Source organism: Nerophis ophidion, linkage group LG03, assembly GCF_033978795.1.
Source record: "Nerophis ophidion isolate RoL-2023_Sa linkage group LG03, RoL_Noph_v1.0, whole genome shotgun sequence".
NCBI lineage: Eukaryota > Metazoa > Chordata > Actinopteri > Syngnathiformes > Syngnathidae > Nerophis > Nerophis ophidion.
Genome location: NC_084613.1, coordinates 71,318,848 through 71,334,928, shown reverse-complemented (window position 1 = coordinate 71,334,928; position 16,081 = coordinate 71,318,848). Strand labels below are relative to the sequence as shown.

Genomic DNA, 16,081 nt, shown 5'->3' with positions numbered 1-16,081 from the left:
AGAACATAAGTCAAAGATCATCTATCCATATGAGAGGAACACAGTGCTGATTTTAAGGAACTACAGCAAATGCTAGTCAATCAAAGCTCCTTTACACAAAGGAGTGCTCTGCTGTTTTAAGAAACAACAACAAAAAAAAAAAAGGACAATTAAATATAATCTATCTATATGACAAAAACACTGCTGCTTTTAAGGAATTTCCGCAGAAAAAAAAAACACAAGGCAAAGATCATCTATCCTTTTGACAAAAACAATGCTGCTTTTAAAATAATGTCAGTCAAAGATACCGTATTTCCTTGAATTGCCGCAAGGTATGTAGTATGCGCCTGCCTTGAATTACTGCCGGGTCAAACTCGTTTTGCAAAAAAAATAGCCCATGCTTAGTATTACCGCCTGGTCAAACTCGTGACGTCACGAGTGACAGTTCCCCTGTCATCATTTTCAAAATGGAGGAGGCTGATTTCAATACTGGTAATTTGAAATCGCATAAAGAGAAGAAAATTAAGAGCTATTCAGTAAGATGTAAGGTCCAAGCTTAGATCACACTAAATTTTTTACTGCACGCCTTTGGTAAGTGCCGGAGTGAGAAGAGGTTTTAAAATAATTAGCGCATGCTTACTTTTACCACATGCCTTTGGTAAGCGCAGGAGTGAGAAGAGGTTTTAAATTAGTTAGCGCCCCGGCGGCAATTCGAGGAAATGCGGTATTTTATAAAACAAGGGCATTCTAGATCATTTATATGGCAGAGCGATTTGCTACTTTCAAGGACCTATAGTAAAAAAAAATGTGAGTCAAATATGCTTTACATGACGGACTGCACTGTTGTTTTTAAAAAAAAAATACAACAAAAACCAAAAAGAACATAAGTCAAAGATCATCTATCCATATGAGAGGAACACAGTGCTGATTTTAAGGAACTACAGCAAATGCTAGTCAATCAAAGATCCTTTACACAACGGAGTGCTCTGCTGTTTTAAGAAACAACAGCAAAAAAAAAAAAGAAGGACAATTAAATATAATCTATCTATATGACAAAAACACTGCTGCTTTTAAGGAATTTCCGCAGAAAAAAAAAACACAAGGCAAAGATCATCTATCCTTTTGACAAAAATACTGCTGCTTTTAAAATAATGTCAGTCAAAGATACCGTATTTCCTTGAATTGCCGCATGGTATGTAGTATGCGCCTGCCTTGAATTACTGCCGGGTCAAACTCGTTTTGCAAAATAATTAGCGCATGCTTAGTATTACCGCCTGGTCAAACTCGTGACGTCACGAGTGACACTTCCACTGTCATCATTTTCAAAATGGAGGAGGCTGATTTCAATACTGGTAATTTGAAATCGCATAAAGAGAAGAAAATTAAGAGCTATTCAGTAAGATGTAAGGTCCAAGCTTACATCACACGCAATTTTTTACTGCATGCCTTTGGTAAGTGCCGGAGTGAGAATAGGTTTTAAAATAATTAGCGCATGCTTACTTTTACCGCATGCCTTTGGTAAGCTCAGGAATGAGAAAAGGTTTTAAATTAGTTAGCGCTCCGGCGGCAATTCAAGGAAATGCGGTATTTTATAAAACAAGGGCATTCTAGATAATTTATATGGCAGAGCGGTTTGCTACTTTCAAGGACCTATAGTAAAAAAAAATGTGAGTCAAATATCCTTTACATGACGGACTGCACTGTTGTTTTTTAAAAAAACTACAACAAAAACCAAAAAGAACATAAGTCAAAGATCATCTATCCATATGAGAGGAACACGGTGCTGATTTTAAGGAACTACAGCAAATGCTAGACAATCAAAGATCCTTTACACAACGGAGTGCTCTGCTGTTTTAAGAAACAACAGCAAAAAAAGAAGAAGGACAATTAAATATAATTTATCTATATGACAAAAACACTGCTGCTTTTAAGGAATTTCCGCAGAAAAAAAAAACACAAGGCAAAGATCATATATCCTTTTGACAAAAATACTGCTGCTTTTAAAATAATGTCAGTCAAAGATACCGTATTTCCTTGAATTGCCGCAAGGTATGTAGTATGCGCCTGCCTTGAATTACTGCCGGGTCAAACTCGTTTTGCAAAATAATTAGCGCATGCTTAGTATTACCGCCTGGTCAAACTCGTGACGTCACGAGTGACACTTCCCCTGTCATCATTTTCAAAATGGAGGAGGCTGATTTCAATACTGGTAATTTGAAATCGCATAAAGAGAAGAAAATTAAGAGCTATTCAGTAAGATGTAAGGTCCAAGGTTACATCACACTCAATTTTTTACTGCATGCCTTTGGTAAGTGCCGGAGTGAGAAGAGGTTCTAAAATAATTAGCGCATGCTTACTTTTACCGCATGCCTTTGGTAAGCGCAGGAGTGAGAAGAGGTTTTAAATTAGTTAGCGCCCCGGCGGCAATTTAAGGAAATACGGTATTTTATAATTCATATGGCAGAGCGATTTGCTACTTTCAAGGACATATAGTACAAAAATGTGAGTCAAACATGCTTTACATGACGGACTGCACTGTTGTTTTTAAAAATAAAACTACAACAAAAACCAAAAAGAACATAAGTCAAAGATCATCTATCCATATGACAGGAACACGGTGCTGATTTTAAGGAACTACAGCAAATGCTAGTCAATCAAAGATCCTTTACACAAAAGAGTGCTCTGCTGTTTAAAGAAACAACAGCAAATTAAATATAATCTATATGACAAAAACACTGCTGCTTTTAAGGAACTTCCACAAAAAAACAAAAACAAAAAAACACAAGTCAAAGATCATCTATCCTTTTGACAAAAACACTGCTGCTTTTAAAATAATTTAAGTCAAATATATTTTTATAAAACAAGGGCATTCTGCTGAAAAAATACTGCAAAAAGAGTCTGTCGAAGATCCTCTAAATGACAGGAGTGCTCTGCTGTTTTTACAATCCAGCCCAACTTGATTTGTAGAGCACTTAAAAACTAACCGCGGTGGACCAAAGTGCTAAATAAAAGACATAATAAACACACAGTACAGAAAATAACCAAGGGCAATAAGAGACATCTAAAAAACACCTAAAATAAAATTGAGACATAAAAACGTGGAAAAAGAATAACCACAATAAAAAACAGGTAAAATGCAATCAATAAAAACACAATCTTAAACCAAATAAAAATGTATATAAGTAAAAACTACATCAACAACTTAAAACGTGCCAAAGGCTAAAGACAAGAGAACATTTTACAGGATGTACTGCAAAATGCCAAACAAAGATCTTCTAAATGACAGGTGCACTGAGCAGAACACATGTTTTTTTTGTTTTTTTTATTGTGTTGCCAAATTGAGCTTTATTACAGCGGGTTAACTTCTTTTTACACTTGCCTGACCGTCAAAACCAGCGGAATGTTATTTTAAGTGGAACAGAAGAAATAAAAAGACTTGAAATTGCAACAAGTCGGAGGTCCGCCATGAACAGATCATGTATCTCCGTCCTCGGGCCACCTGTGCATGGCACGGACGCCGTGGATGCATTTTGTTTGCGCTTGAATAGAAATAATGAAGTCATGCTCGGGAACACCAAGTGGAGCTGTAAATTCTTCACGTCTATTTTGGAGGTCCTGCCCCCTCGAGGAGTCGAGCGGGCTTGTTGACGTGGAAAAGTAAACCAGGCGCGCGGCGACGACACGGCTAAAAGTAGCTTGTCGCGACATTGGCGGCAGATTATCGAACATACTTTTAGAGGCCACTTGTTCCGCTTTGAAAAAAAAACTAAACAAGGACACCCAAACCCTGAAGGTCCAACACACCAGTGTGGTCAGGGTATATAAATAACCACGAGTCTAATCCTGGTCAAGTAGTTTTACCGAGTACTTTTAGTCACACCCTCAACATTACACAGTGCAGCTGTCAAACACGTGTAAAAAGTACATGACACAGTACAATAACTCAAGTAAAAGTAATAAGTACTTATCCCCAAAAAATTATCTGAGTATTCAGTGAAAAAACTACTCCAGTATCGAGTAACTAAAAAGTATTAATCCAAATAACTTCAGTAAGTATTCAGTGAAAAAAATACTCAAATACCATCCATCCATCCATCCATTTTCTACCGCTTATTCCCTTGTGGGGTTGCGGGGGGCGCTGGCGCCTATCTCAGCTACAATCGGGCGGAAGGCGGGGTACACCCTGGACAAATCGCCACCTCATCGCAGGGCCAACACAGATAGACAGACAACATTTACACTCACATTCACACACTAGGGCCAATTTTAGTGTTGCCAATCAACCTATCCCCAGGTGCATTTCTTTGGAAGTGGGAGGAAGCCGGAGTACCCGGAGGGAACCCACGCATTCACGGGGAGAACATGCAAACTCCACACAGAAAGATCCCGAGCCTGGATTTGAACCCAGGACTGCAGGAACTTCGTATTGTGAGGCAGACGCGCTAACCCCTCTTCCACCGTGAAGCCCCCCTCAAATACCAAGTAACTATAAAATATTTACTTGAGTAAACGTAAGTATAGAGTGGAAAAAAAAAATACTCACATGCCGAGTAACAAAAAAGAAGAAATCTACCAACCGAGCGGCATAGCTCGGTTGGTAGAGTGGCCGTGCCAGCAACTTGAGGGTTCCAGGTTCGATCCCCGCTTCCGCCATCTTAGTCACTGCCGTTGTGTCCTTCGGCAAGACACATTACCCACCTGCTTCCAGTGCCACCCACACTGGTTTAGATGTAACTTAGATATTGGGTTTCACTATGTAAAAGCGCTTTGAGTCACTCGAGAAAAAGCGCTATATAAATATAATTCACTTCAAATAATTACTTGAGTAAGAGTAAGTATTCAGTGAAAAAAAATACTCCAGTGTCAAGTAGCTAAAACGTATTAATCCTAATAACTTGAGTAAGAGTAAGTTTCAGTGGAAAAAAATACTCAATTACCAAGTTATTAAAATGAAAAAATCCAAATATTTACTTGAGTGAACGTATGTACACAGTGGAAAAAAACAAGCAAAAAAACTACTCATATACCGAGTAACAAAAAAGGAGCAATCCAAATAATTACTTGAGTAAGAGTAGGTATTCAGTGAACAAACTACTCTAGTACAGAGTAACTAAAAGTATCCATCCAAATAACTTGAGAAAGAATGAGTATTCAGTGAAAAAAATACTCAAGTACCAAGTAACTAAAACTAAGAAATCCAAATGTTTACATCAGTAAACGTAAATATAAAGTGGAAAAAAACTACTCATATACCGAGTAAATAAAAATAAATAATCCAAATAATTACTTGAGTAAGACTAACTATTCAGTGAAGAAAATACTCGAATATCAAGTAACTAAAACAAACAAATCCAAATATTTACTTGAGTAAACATTAGTATAGAGTGGAAAAAACCAAACTACTCATATACCAAATAACTAAAAGGAAGTAATCCAAATAATTACTTGAGTAAGAGTAAGTATTCAGTGAAAAAAACTACTCCAGTACTGAGTAACTAATGCATTTCCAACGATAAAGTCAAAGAAATCTGCCGCCAGACCCCCGTTGAATGTGCCGTAGTGTCTGCACATTTTACCGGCGATGCTAAGGCAGACATGGCACAGAGATGTATGGATATCCTCCAGATGCATTTCCAACGATAAAGTCAACTAAATCACAAAAGTAAGTTTTGTTGATGTTTTTGACTTATGTGCTAATCAGACATATTTGGTCGCGGCATGACTGCCAGCTAATCGATGCTAACATGCTATTTAGGCTAGCTGTATGTACATTTGAAACTATATTTACATCCAGCGTTTCCCTCCACCCACATTTAATGCCAAACAAACACTTACCAATCGATGGATTTAAGTTGATTCAGTGTCACAAGTTGCGAAATTTCCAATCGTTGGTCTGCACATTTTACCGACAATGCTAAGGTAGACATGGCCGAATAGCATCAATAGCTATTCGCTCAAGAGCTTCAGTTTCTTCTTCAATTTCGTTTTCGCTATCTGCCTCCACACTCCAACCATCCGTTTCAATACATGCGTAATCTGTTGAATCGCTTAAACCGCTGAAATCCGAGTCTGAATCCGATCTAATGTCGCTATATCTTGCTGTGCTATCCGTATAGGCATCACTGGATGACGTCAAAGGAAAATGGACGATGGCTTCACAGATAGAGAAAATCAGGCACTTTAAAGCTTTTTTTAGGGATATTCCGAGATGGGTAAAAATTTTTTAAAAAATTCAAAAAATAAAATAAGCCACTGGGAACGGATTTTTTATTGGTTTTAACCCTTCTGAAATTGTGATAATGTTCCCCTTTAATCATCACAAGAATTAAGTTTTGCATGAGCTCTTTCCAATCAAACTTAAATATTGTTGCATTAAATGGCAAAATGATACGGGGCTTGAAGTGTCGATTAAAAAAAAATCTACTTATTCATCATCTAGTTTTAGACGGATATTATCATACATTGGTTATGCGCGTTAGGTGCTAATGATGAATGAGGCAACTTAAAAGACAACAATAATTGCTACATAAGCGCTCTGACTAAATTAAAATGACTCATTTTGCAAGTGACAGTTTAACAAAGATGTGCGATCTACCACATGACGTGCACTGAGAGCCTTTGACAACAACGGCAGGCCAATATCAATTTTGGATAAGATGAGAGAAGGCTGATTAAAATGTAATGCGAGGCATCAAAACATTTAATAATTCAAGAGCGGAATATTACATTTTTATTAAAGATGCAATACAACTTTTAGAAGATCACAAGCCTGTCAGTCAGTGATGAAGAAGTTATGATATTTACAAAGCTAAGGCACTTGGATAGAATTAACATACTGTATTTTTGATAGATATTATGACAGCACTTGTTTTTTGTCATATGATATAAACGGATTACATTACGGGCAAAGTCAAATCTCTCCTATTTTTTTTTTGGGCACATCCCTGTCAATTTTGCATTAAAAAATTAGGGAAACTTGCTGGAAAATAAGGGAAAATAAGAGACAAAAAGTGAAAAGGGGGGTGGTAGATAAAAATAAAATAAAAGAAAAGAAGCGGAAAAAAAGAAATGAATCAAAATAAGGGGAAATGAAAGAAAAAATGGGAAAACAGAAAATGAACTAGGAGAAAAAAATGGGTAAATAAGGGACAATACGGTACAAAGGGGGAAAATAGAGAAACATGAGGAAAAATACAAAAAAGAAAGGGAAAATTAAGCAAAATAAAGAAAAAAAAATGAGGGGGCGCGGAAATTAAAAGAAAAATGTACGAAAATAGGGCATACTAATGGGGGAAAGGAAACATGTATAGTAGGATTAAAAGAAACAGGAAAACAAAGCACGGTGGAAGAGGGGTTAGTGCATCTGCCTCACAATACGGAGGTCCTGAGTAGTCCTGGGTTCAATCCCGGGTTTAGGATCTTTCTGTGTGGAGTTTGCATATTCTCCCCCGTGACGGCGTGGGTTCCCTTCGGGTAATTCGGCTTCCAAAGACATGCACCTGGGGATAGGTTGATTGGCAACACTAAAATTGGCCCTAGTGTGTGAATGTCAGTGTGAATGTTGTCTGTCTATCTGTGTTGGACCTGCGATGAGGTGGCGACTTGTCCAGGGTGTAAGCTCCTTCCGCCCGATTGTAGCTGAGATAGGCACCAGCGCCCCCCGTGACCCATGAATTGATTAACGTGGACCCCGACTTAAACAAGTTGAAAAACTTATTCGGGTGTTACCATTTAGTGGTCAATTCTACGGAATATGTACTGTACTGTGCAATCTACTAATAAAAGTTTCAATCAATCAATCAAACCCCAAAAGGGACAAGTGGGTAGAACATGTATGGTTGGAAGGAAAACAAAGAAAATTAAGAGAAAAAATGGGAAATGAAATGGAATGGAACTTTATTGACACTGCACTATAGAAATAATAAGGAAAAATAAGATTAAAAATGGTAAAAAGTAAAGGAAAACAAAGAAAAATAGGGAACTAAGGGATAATAGAAAGGGAAAATAGGGAGCTTTGCGGAATGTGAGAAAGTGAAAATAATTGGGGAAAATAAAGGAATATGAAAAAATGAAGGAGTACAAGGGGTAATAATAATAATAGGGGAACAAAGAAAAACACTGGAAAATAAAGAAAGAAAAGGGAAAAATTAAAAAAATAAATTAAATGAAGAACAGAAGGAAACAGAAGAGAAAAAAGAAGGAGAATAAAGGAAAATAAAGAAAAATAAGGAATTGGAAGCTGTGCTACTTCCGCAGTACCGGAAATCAATCAATCAATCAATGTTTACTTATATAGCCCTAAATCACTAGTGTCTCAAAGGGCTGCACAAACCACAACACAAACCACAAAACATGCGTCTGAACTTCGAATTTTATAAGGTAATGATCAGACAATACTTTAGTATACGGGAGTATCGTAACTTTGGAAACGGTGATACCCCTGACAAGCACTAGGTCTATCGTATTACCCTTGCGATGCGTGGGTTCATTTATTATTTGTGTAAGACCACAGCTATCAATTATAGTCTGGAGCGCTACGCATAAATAAATGATGTATGTATTAATGTTTTATCATAAAAGTTAATATCCAGAACAAATACATGAATGGAAGTGACCCTAGACTTACTCTTGATTGGAATGATGAGCTGCGGGATGACGGGCTGAATCTTGGGGCCGCCGTGCTCCAGCAGGTCGTGGATCCCTTGTCGGGCGAAGAACTCGTAAGGGTGGGTCGTCTCGCAAAGACCGTCGAAAAACAGAGGCAGGAAGTGGTGGTAGTCCAACTTGTCGATCTCCACCTAAGGACGAAACAAAACATTTTACATCTTACAGACTGTTTAATTACAATATCCTACATTCTAATAATACAACTACAGAAAGCACATAATGTGTGGTTTGTGCAGCCCTTTGAGACATTTGTGATCAAGGGCTATATAACCAGCATTGATTATATAATAATTGAATAACGGCGTTTTTTTTGGGCGGTAACTAGTAGTGTAACGTGTTATTTTTTTATAATCAGTAACTCAGTTACCGTTACTACATGATGTGTTACTGCGTTATTTTATATTACTTTTTATGTATTATCGGCTAGAAATTGAGAAGATCTGAGTGTGTTTTATTGGAGCGCTGCAGAAGAGGTGCACTGTGTGTGGGGAGTGGCTGGTATCGTGTCTGTGTTTACTAACAAGACATAATTCCGGAGCCAAAGTCGAGTTTCTTGACAGGGAGATATTCTCACTACTTTTCTTTTGTCGAGCACAAAGAAAAGAACATTTTAATTAAAAATTTAATTGGATCAAACATCTTATCTACTGCCCAAAACAGCAATTTAAATCTGCTGAAACAGCTAAAAAAGCAACATGCTTCGACGAAGCTAGTAAAGAGAGAGACACTTCACCTCCAACACCTTCTAAGCAACAGCGGTTGGCTTTAACAGAGGGATTGCTAGCCAGGACAATATTGATAAAGCCATAGCAGCTAATGTGCTAGAAGACATGCAGGCTATTTCTACAGTGGAGTCACCGGTTTTTAGGCAGCTAATTAGCATGATAGCGGGCGTCAAACAGCAAATGGCACGAAAATATTTTCCATGAACCTGGACACAGTGGACAGTGAGTACATAAAAATGGTAAGCGAGCTAAAGAAGACACTCCAAACTCTGACTTTGCTCATCATTTATCATTGAAGGTACACACACTCTGTCAATTCTCTTATATGCTCCTTCATGCTAGACTTCTAGATTGTTTGATTATCACATCACTCTAAATGTATAGACTATAAAGTTCACAAACATAAAGAAGGATCTAGTGGGCCAGGCCAATCTGTCCTTATCTCTAAACTAAAACTGGGGAAATGTGTAAAGTGTTTTGGGCTTCAGAAATGATTTTATTTCACAATTCCTTCAGAGAAAAAAAATGCAAGGTTTGGCTTTTTGTATGTAGTGTGTGCCTTCCTTGGTTTACAGCTATGTTGTTATTATGTTGTTTGTTACGTATGTATGTTATCTTGCAGCTACTTAAAATAGTTTTGTCACTTTGTTCTGGCCCAAAATAAATTGGCCCTTTGAAACATATCCTTGTCTTTGTGAGTTGTATGTAGACCACATTGCTTCAGTGATGCAAATGCATGTCAAGTTGATCAACATATTGTATTATTGTCCAGTGTAATAATAATACTGAAATGAAGGCTAAAAGGTAATTAATGGGAGCCTTGAAAATAATAATTTTAAAAAGGTAACTGAATAGTTACTTTTCACAGTAACAAATTACTTTTTGGTGTAAGTAACTGAGTTAGTAACAGTTACTTTTGAAATAAAGTAACTAATAACTGTAATTAGTTACTGGTTTTCAGTAACTAACCCAACACTGGATCCAGACCACAGCAAACGTTGCCCAGTTTGCAAAGATTGTAATAAATTCATTAGAAAAAAGACAGCCTGCCGTTTCCTTAAACTTGGACACACATCTATAACCTGGGCCATTATAAGTCAGTCTTTTTCAGGATTTTCTCATCCTTTGACAAGTCTCCATTTTACTGATGATTTCCAATGTTGCAAAAATGTGTACAATACAAATTAAAATACAACATTAATGTCAATGAAGATTTGTGTCAGCCTTTGATAGTAGGCTAATACAGCTAATATAAACACTTACATCATGTGTTGCCTTCATTATAACACTTATATAAAGCTTGTATTTCTTGGCGGCTCCAGACAGATGTAATTTTTGGTCCAATATTGTTCTAACATTTTGGGTTACCGACCCCTGCCATGCACAGAGGGAAGCCACTCCCCTAAGATTGATTGAAATTGATTGATTGAAACATTTATTAGTAGATTGGACTGTACAGTACATATTCCGTACAATTGACCACTAAATGGTAACACCTCAAACGGCGCACAATAGTCATGGATGCATTGGAATTCTGGGTAATTCTTATGTTGCATTTATAATGTGTTACAGAGCCAATGTTCTCCAGAAATATGTTTGGTGTGGGTTCACAGAGTGTGGCGCATATTAGTAAGAGTGTTAAAGACAAGTTGTTTTGTATCTCAACCATCAGTGTGATCTGTATGGCTGTGGAACAAGACCCCTGGTTTAAACATAGTGAAAGCAATAAAAACTCCTCTGCCATTTTGGAAATGACTACAGGGGAAGAGTTACTCGTGACGTCACGACTTTGACCGGCGGTAAAATTAAGCATGCGGTAATAAATTTGGGGAGCGAGTTTGACCCGACAGTAATTCAAAGTAGGCGCATATTACATGCCCGGCGGCTATTCAAGGAAATACGGCATCTCTGCCAAAATTTAAAAAAGAAAAAAAAAAAAAGTGTTTTGTTGTACTGTGCAGGTTCGAAATAAATATTTCAATCAATCAATCAATTAATCAACACTGTTACAAATATGCGCCACACTGTGAACCCACACCAAACAAGAATGACAAACACATTTTGGGCGAACATCCGCTCCGTACTCTACTAAATTTCAATACTTTGTACTTTCAGTAGGTTATTTTGGAACCTGGGAGGCTGTACTATACAGTATGCTGTTGTAGATCAAGGGTCGCTTATGACACTTCTACACACAGTCTGGGTGCAGCTGTTCAAGATCACGACACATGCGGTGTTCTGTAAGCCGGACACCTGTTAACAACATTCACAAGACACACACACACACACACACACACTAGTCTCATTGATGACGACAACCGGGACGATCATTAAGTGGAACCAGTGACGCAGGCCGTCCTTGCATGCCAGAATCAAACGTGAAATGTGTCAGTTGCTGGTACAGTGGATGGAGTTACAGGGCGTGTATTTATAACGCGGTATCAGCTGCAGCACAGAGTCCCAGTGGCACCATTGTTGACCGAGAGGTTAGGGGTTGAAGGGCGGGTACTGTTTTTCATGTGATGAAAGGCAATCCTCTTTGCTGCAAAGGCAAATATACACCCGTCCCCCTGCGCCCACCCCCATCCCTAGTCCTTGAGGACAGCTGAAGCAACCAGGAGGAGACAATCCCCTTCCGACGCACACATACACGGCGTATAAACACGGCGGCGGCCTGCAGGGTCACGCTCAAATGTCACCGGCACAATGAGGCTTTCAAGTGACTCCAGACCTGGAGACTTCAAAGTGATGTCCCCCCCCCCTCCACGAGGGCTGAGTAAACACATCAGGGAATGACGGAAGACAGCGAGATGGCGACACGGACGGACGGCGGTGGCCCGCCGCAGCGAGACGAGGCTGATTGCTTGGGGGCTATTTGCCGACCAACCGTGACCTTTCCCTGTATGCTTGGTCCAGATCGTCGTAAGTCAGGGAGAGAAAAATAAACACATGTGAGAGAGAGGAGAGAAGGAGTAATGCAGTGGATTAGTTTAGGCTTGTTGATTAGAGAAGAATCAAGTTAACAATATTAAAGCAGTGGTCCCAAACAACCGGGCCGCAGCTCGATTGGTACCGGGCCGCAGAAGAATTTTTTATTTTTATTTTTTTTTTTTATTAAATCAAAATAAAAAACACAAGATAGACTTACAATGAAAGCACCAACCCAAAAAAACTCCCTTTTTCATGACCAAACCCCCCTCTGCCGGGACGCGGGACAAATTATCAATCGTTGACCGGTCCGCAGCGACAAAAAGGTTGGGGACCACTGCATTAAAGGACACATAGCGTCCAGATTAGTGTTGTACCAACATTTTGGTACCGGTACCAAAATTAATTTGATACTTTTCGATACTTTTCTAAATAAAGGGCACAAAAAAAAAATTGCATTATCGGCTTTATTTTAACAAGAACATTAAACATTTGTTTCTCATTGCAATTTTGTCTTTAAATAAAATAGTGAACATACAAGACAACCTGTCTTTTATTAGTAAATAAACAAACACAAGCTCCTAGTTTAGTCTGCTGACATATGCAGTAACATTTTCCATTCTGTTATTTTGTCAACATTATTAAAACCTCTTAAGGACCAAGCTGTTTGTTTGCATGCTTTTTTTTTTTATTTCTCTTTGCGATTTTGGGCTTATTGGGCTCTAATTAGAATATAAACTAAAATTACAATGAATGTTATAGTCTTCTGACACCACCAGATGGCAATATAAGTGTCCATATGTCGGCATAAGACCCCAATTCAGTACTTTACACAATTTTGGAAATAAGAGCTAAAAGGTGCTGTCCACGCTTGTGGCCACTAAGGCCTTTTGAGGTTTAGGACTAATGGTAGAACATGAATTATTGATATACTTGTTCATTCACTGTTAATATCTGCTTACTTTCTCTTTTAACATTTTTTATCTACACTTAACACAAACGAGCTATTGCAAAGAATTTAGGGATTTTACCATCTACGGTCCGTGAAATCATCAAAAGGTTCAGAGAATCTGGAGAAATCACTGCACGTAAGCAATGATATTACGGACCTTTGATACCTCAGGCGGTACTGCATCAAAAACCGACATAAGTGTGTAAAGGATATCACTACATGGGCTGAGGAACACTTCATAAAACCACTTTCAGTAATTACAGTTGGTCGCTACATCTGTAAGTGCAAGTTAAAACTCTGCTATGCAACGCAAAACCCATTGATCAATAACACCAGGGAAGGCCGCTGGCTTGGCTGGGCCAGAGATCATCTAAGATGGACTGATGCAAAGTGGAAAAGTATTTTGTGGTCTGACGAGTCCACATTTCAAATTATATTTGGAAACTGTGGATGTGGTGTCCTCCGGAACAAAAACGAAAATAACCATCCCGATTGTCATAGGCGCAAAGTTCAAAAGCCACCGTCTGTGATGGTATGGGGGTTGTATTAGTGCCCAAGGCATAGGTAACTTACACATCTGTGAAGGCACCATTATCAGTTTGAACATCAAATATGTTGTCTTTGTAGCTTTTTCGACTGAATATGGGTGGGAAATGATCTGCAAATCATTGTATTCCGTTTATATTTACATCTAACACAATTTCCCGACTCATGTATTTTAGGCTGTGACAATCACAAAAACTAAAAAAATAGCCAGCAAAATCGTGAAGGGGCCGACGACATTTTTAACCTCGAGAAACTCGAGAAAAAATTTGAGCATGCAAATTCTTGTTTTTAGAAATGATTTAACTGTATCGATAGGTTGATTGGCAACACTAAATTAGCCCTAGTGCAGGGGTAGGGAACCTATGGCTCTAGAACCAAATGTGGCATCTTTTGATGACTGCACTGGGTTCTCAGATGGATAAATCTTAGCTGACGTTGCTTAACACAATAAGTAACGAATAATTCCTCTGGTAATCACAGTGTCAAAAATAACGTTCAAAATATAAAACATTCTCATGCATTTTCATCCATCCATCCGGTTCCTACCGCACCTGTTCAAGAAGTCGCATTAATGGTCAATAAATCGATCAATGTTTACTTATATAGCCCTAAATCACTAGTGTCTCAAAGGGCTGCACAAACAACTACGACATCCTCGGTAGGCCCACATAAGGGCAAGGAAAACTCACACCCAGTGGGACATTGGTGACAATGATGACTATGAGAACCTTGGAGAGGAGGAAAGCCATGGATGTCGAGCGGGTCTAACATGATACTGTGAAAGTTCAATCCATAATGGATCCAACACAGGGCTTCACGGTGGCAGAGGGGTTAGTGCGTCTGCCTCACAATACGAAGGTCCTGCAGTCCTGGGTTCAAATCCAGGCTCGGGATCTTTCTGTGTGGAGTTTGCATGTTCTCCCCGTGAATGCGTGGGTTCCCTCCGGGTACTCCGGCTTTCTCCCACTTCCAAAGACATGCACCTGGGGATAGGTTGATTGGCAACACTAAATTGGCCCTAGTGTGTGAATGTGAGTGCGAATGTTGTCTGTCTATCTGTGTTGGCCCTGCGATGAGGTGGCGACTTGTCCAGGGTGTACCCCGCCTTCCGCCCGATTGTAGCTGAGATAGGCGCCAGCGCCCCCCGCGACCCCGAAAGGGAATAAGCGGTAGAAAATGGATGGATGGATGGATCCAACACAGTCCCAAGAGTCCAGTCCAAAGCGGATCCAACACAGCGGCGGGAGTCCCGTTCACAGCAGAGCCAGCAGGAAACCATCCCAAGCGGAGGCGGATCAGTAGCGCAGAGATGTCCCCAGCCGATACACAGGCAAGCAGTACATGGCCACCGGATCGGACCGGACCCCCTCCACAAGGGAGAGTGGGACATAGGAGAAAAAGAAAAGAAACGGCAGATCAACTGGTCTAAAAAGGAGTCTATTTAAAGGCTAGAGTATACAAATGAGTTTTAAGGTGAGACTTAAATGCTTCTACTGAGGTGGCATCTCGAACTTTTACCGGGAGGGCATTCCAGAGTACTGGAGCCCGAAATGAAAACGCTCTATAGCCCGCAGACTTGTTTTGGGCTTTGGGAATCACTAATAAGCCGGAGTCCTTTGAACGCAGATTTCTTGCCGGGACATATGGTACAATACAATCGGCAAGATAGGATGGAGCTAGACCGTGTAGTATTTTATACGTAAGTAGTAAAACCTTAAAGTCACATCTTAAGTGCACAGGAAGCCAGTGCAGGTGAGCCAGTACAGGCGTAAGAAGTATTTTATTAATTTTTGGTTAGCCTCTGAATAACAATGTTATTAAAAAGAATAAGAGACTTATTATACTCCAAAATGTTAGTCTTTCTTAAAAGTGCACGCATATAGTTGTATTCAGTGTTAAAAAAATTAATTATATCGCTCTCACGGAAATACTTTTAAAAATATTTGGCTTGTATGGCTCTCTCAGCCAAAAAGGTTCCCGACCCCTGCCCTAGTGTGTGAATGTGAGAGTGAATGTTGTCTGTCTATCTGTGTTGGCCCTGCGATGAGGTGGCGACTTGTCCAGGGTGTACCCCGCCTTCCGCCCGATTGTAGCTGAGATAGGCGCCAGCACCGCCCGCGACCCCTAAAGGGAATAAGCGGTAGTAAATAGATGGATGGAAAAAAAAAATGCCTCTAAATACGACCACACAAAGCAAACAGTGTGCACTCGGAGGCCCACACGCCATCCCAGCTCCCATGTTGCAGAGCAGACATGCTGTGGGAATAATTAGTTGGGAGCGTTT

The 16,081-nt window shown here is 39.4% G+C and overlaps 1 protein-coding gene across 2 annotated transcripts in view; it reads right to left on the bottom strand.

Annotated features, from left to right (window-relative positions):
- The window catches only part of pacrg (PARK2 co-regulated), a 494,115-nt gene that overhangs the window by 206,354 nt on the left and 271,680 nt on the right, over positions 1–16,081 (bottom strand). For both annotated transcript variants that reach the window (XM_061896006.1, XM_061896007.1), the window contains exon 3: positions 8,606–8,777. In XM_061896006.1, the coding sequence (XP_061751990.1) occupies positions 8,606–8,777 (172 nt within the window). The remainder of the gene's footprint in view (positions 1–8,605; positions 8,778–16,081) is intronic.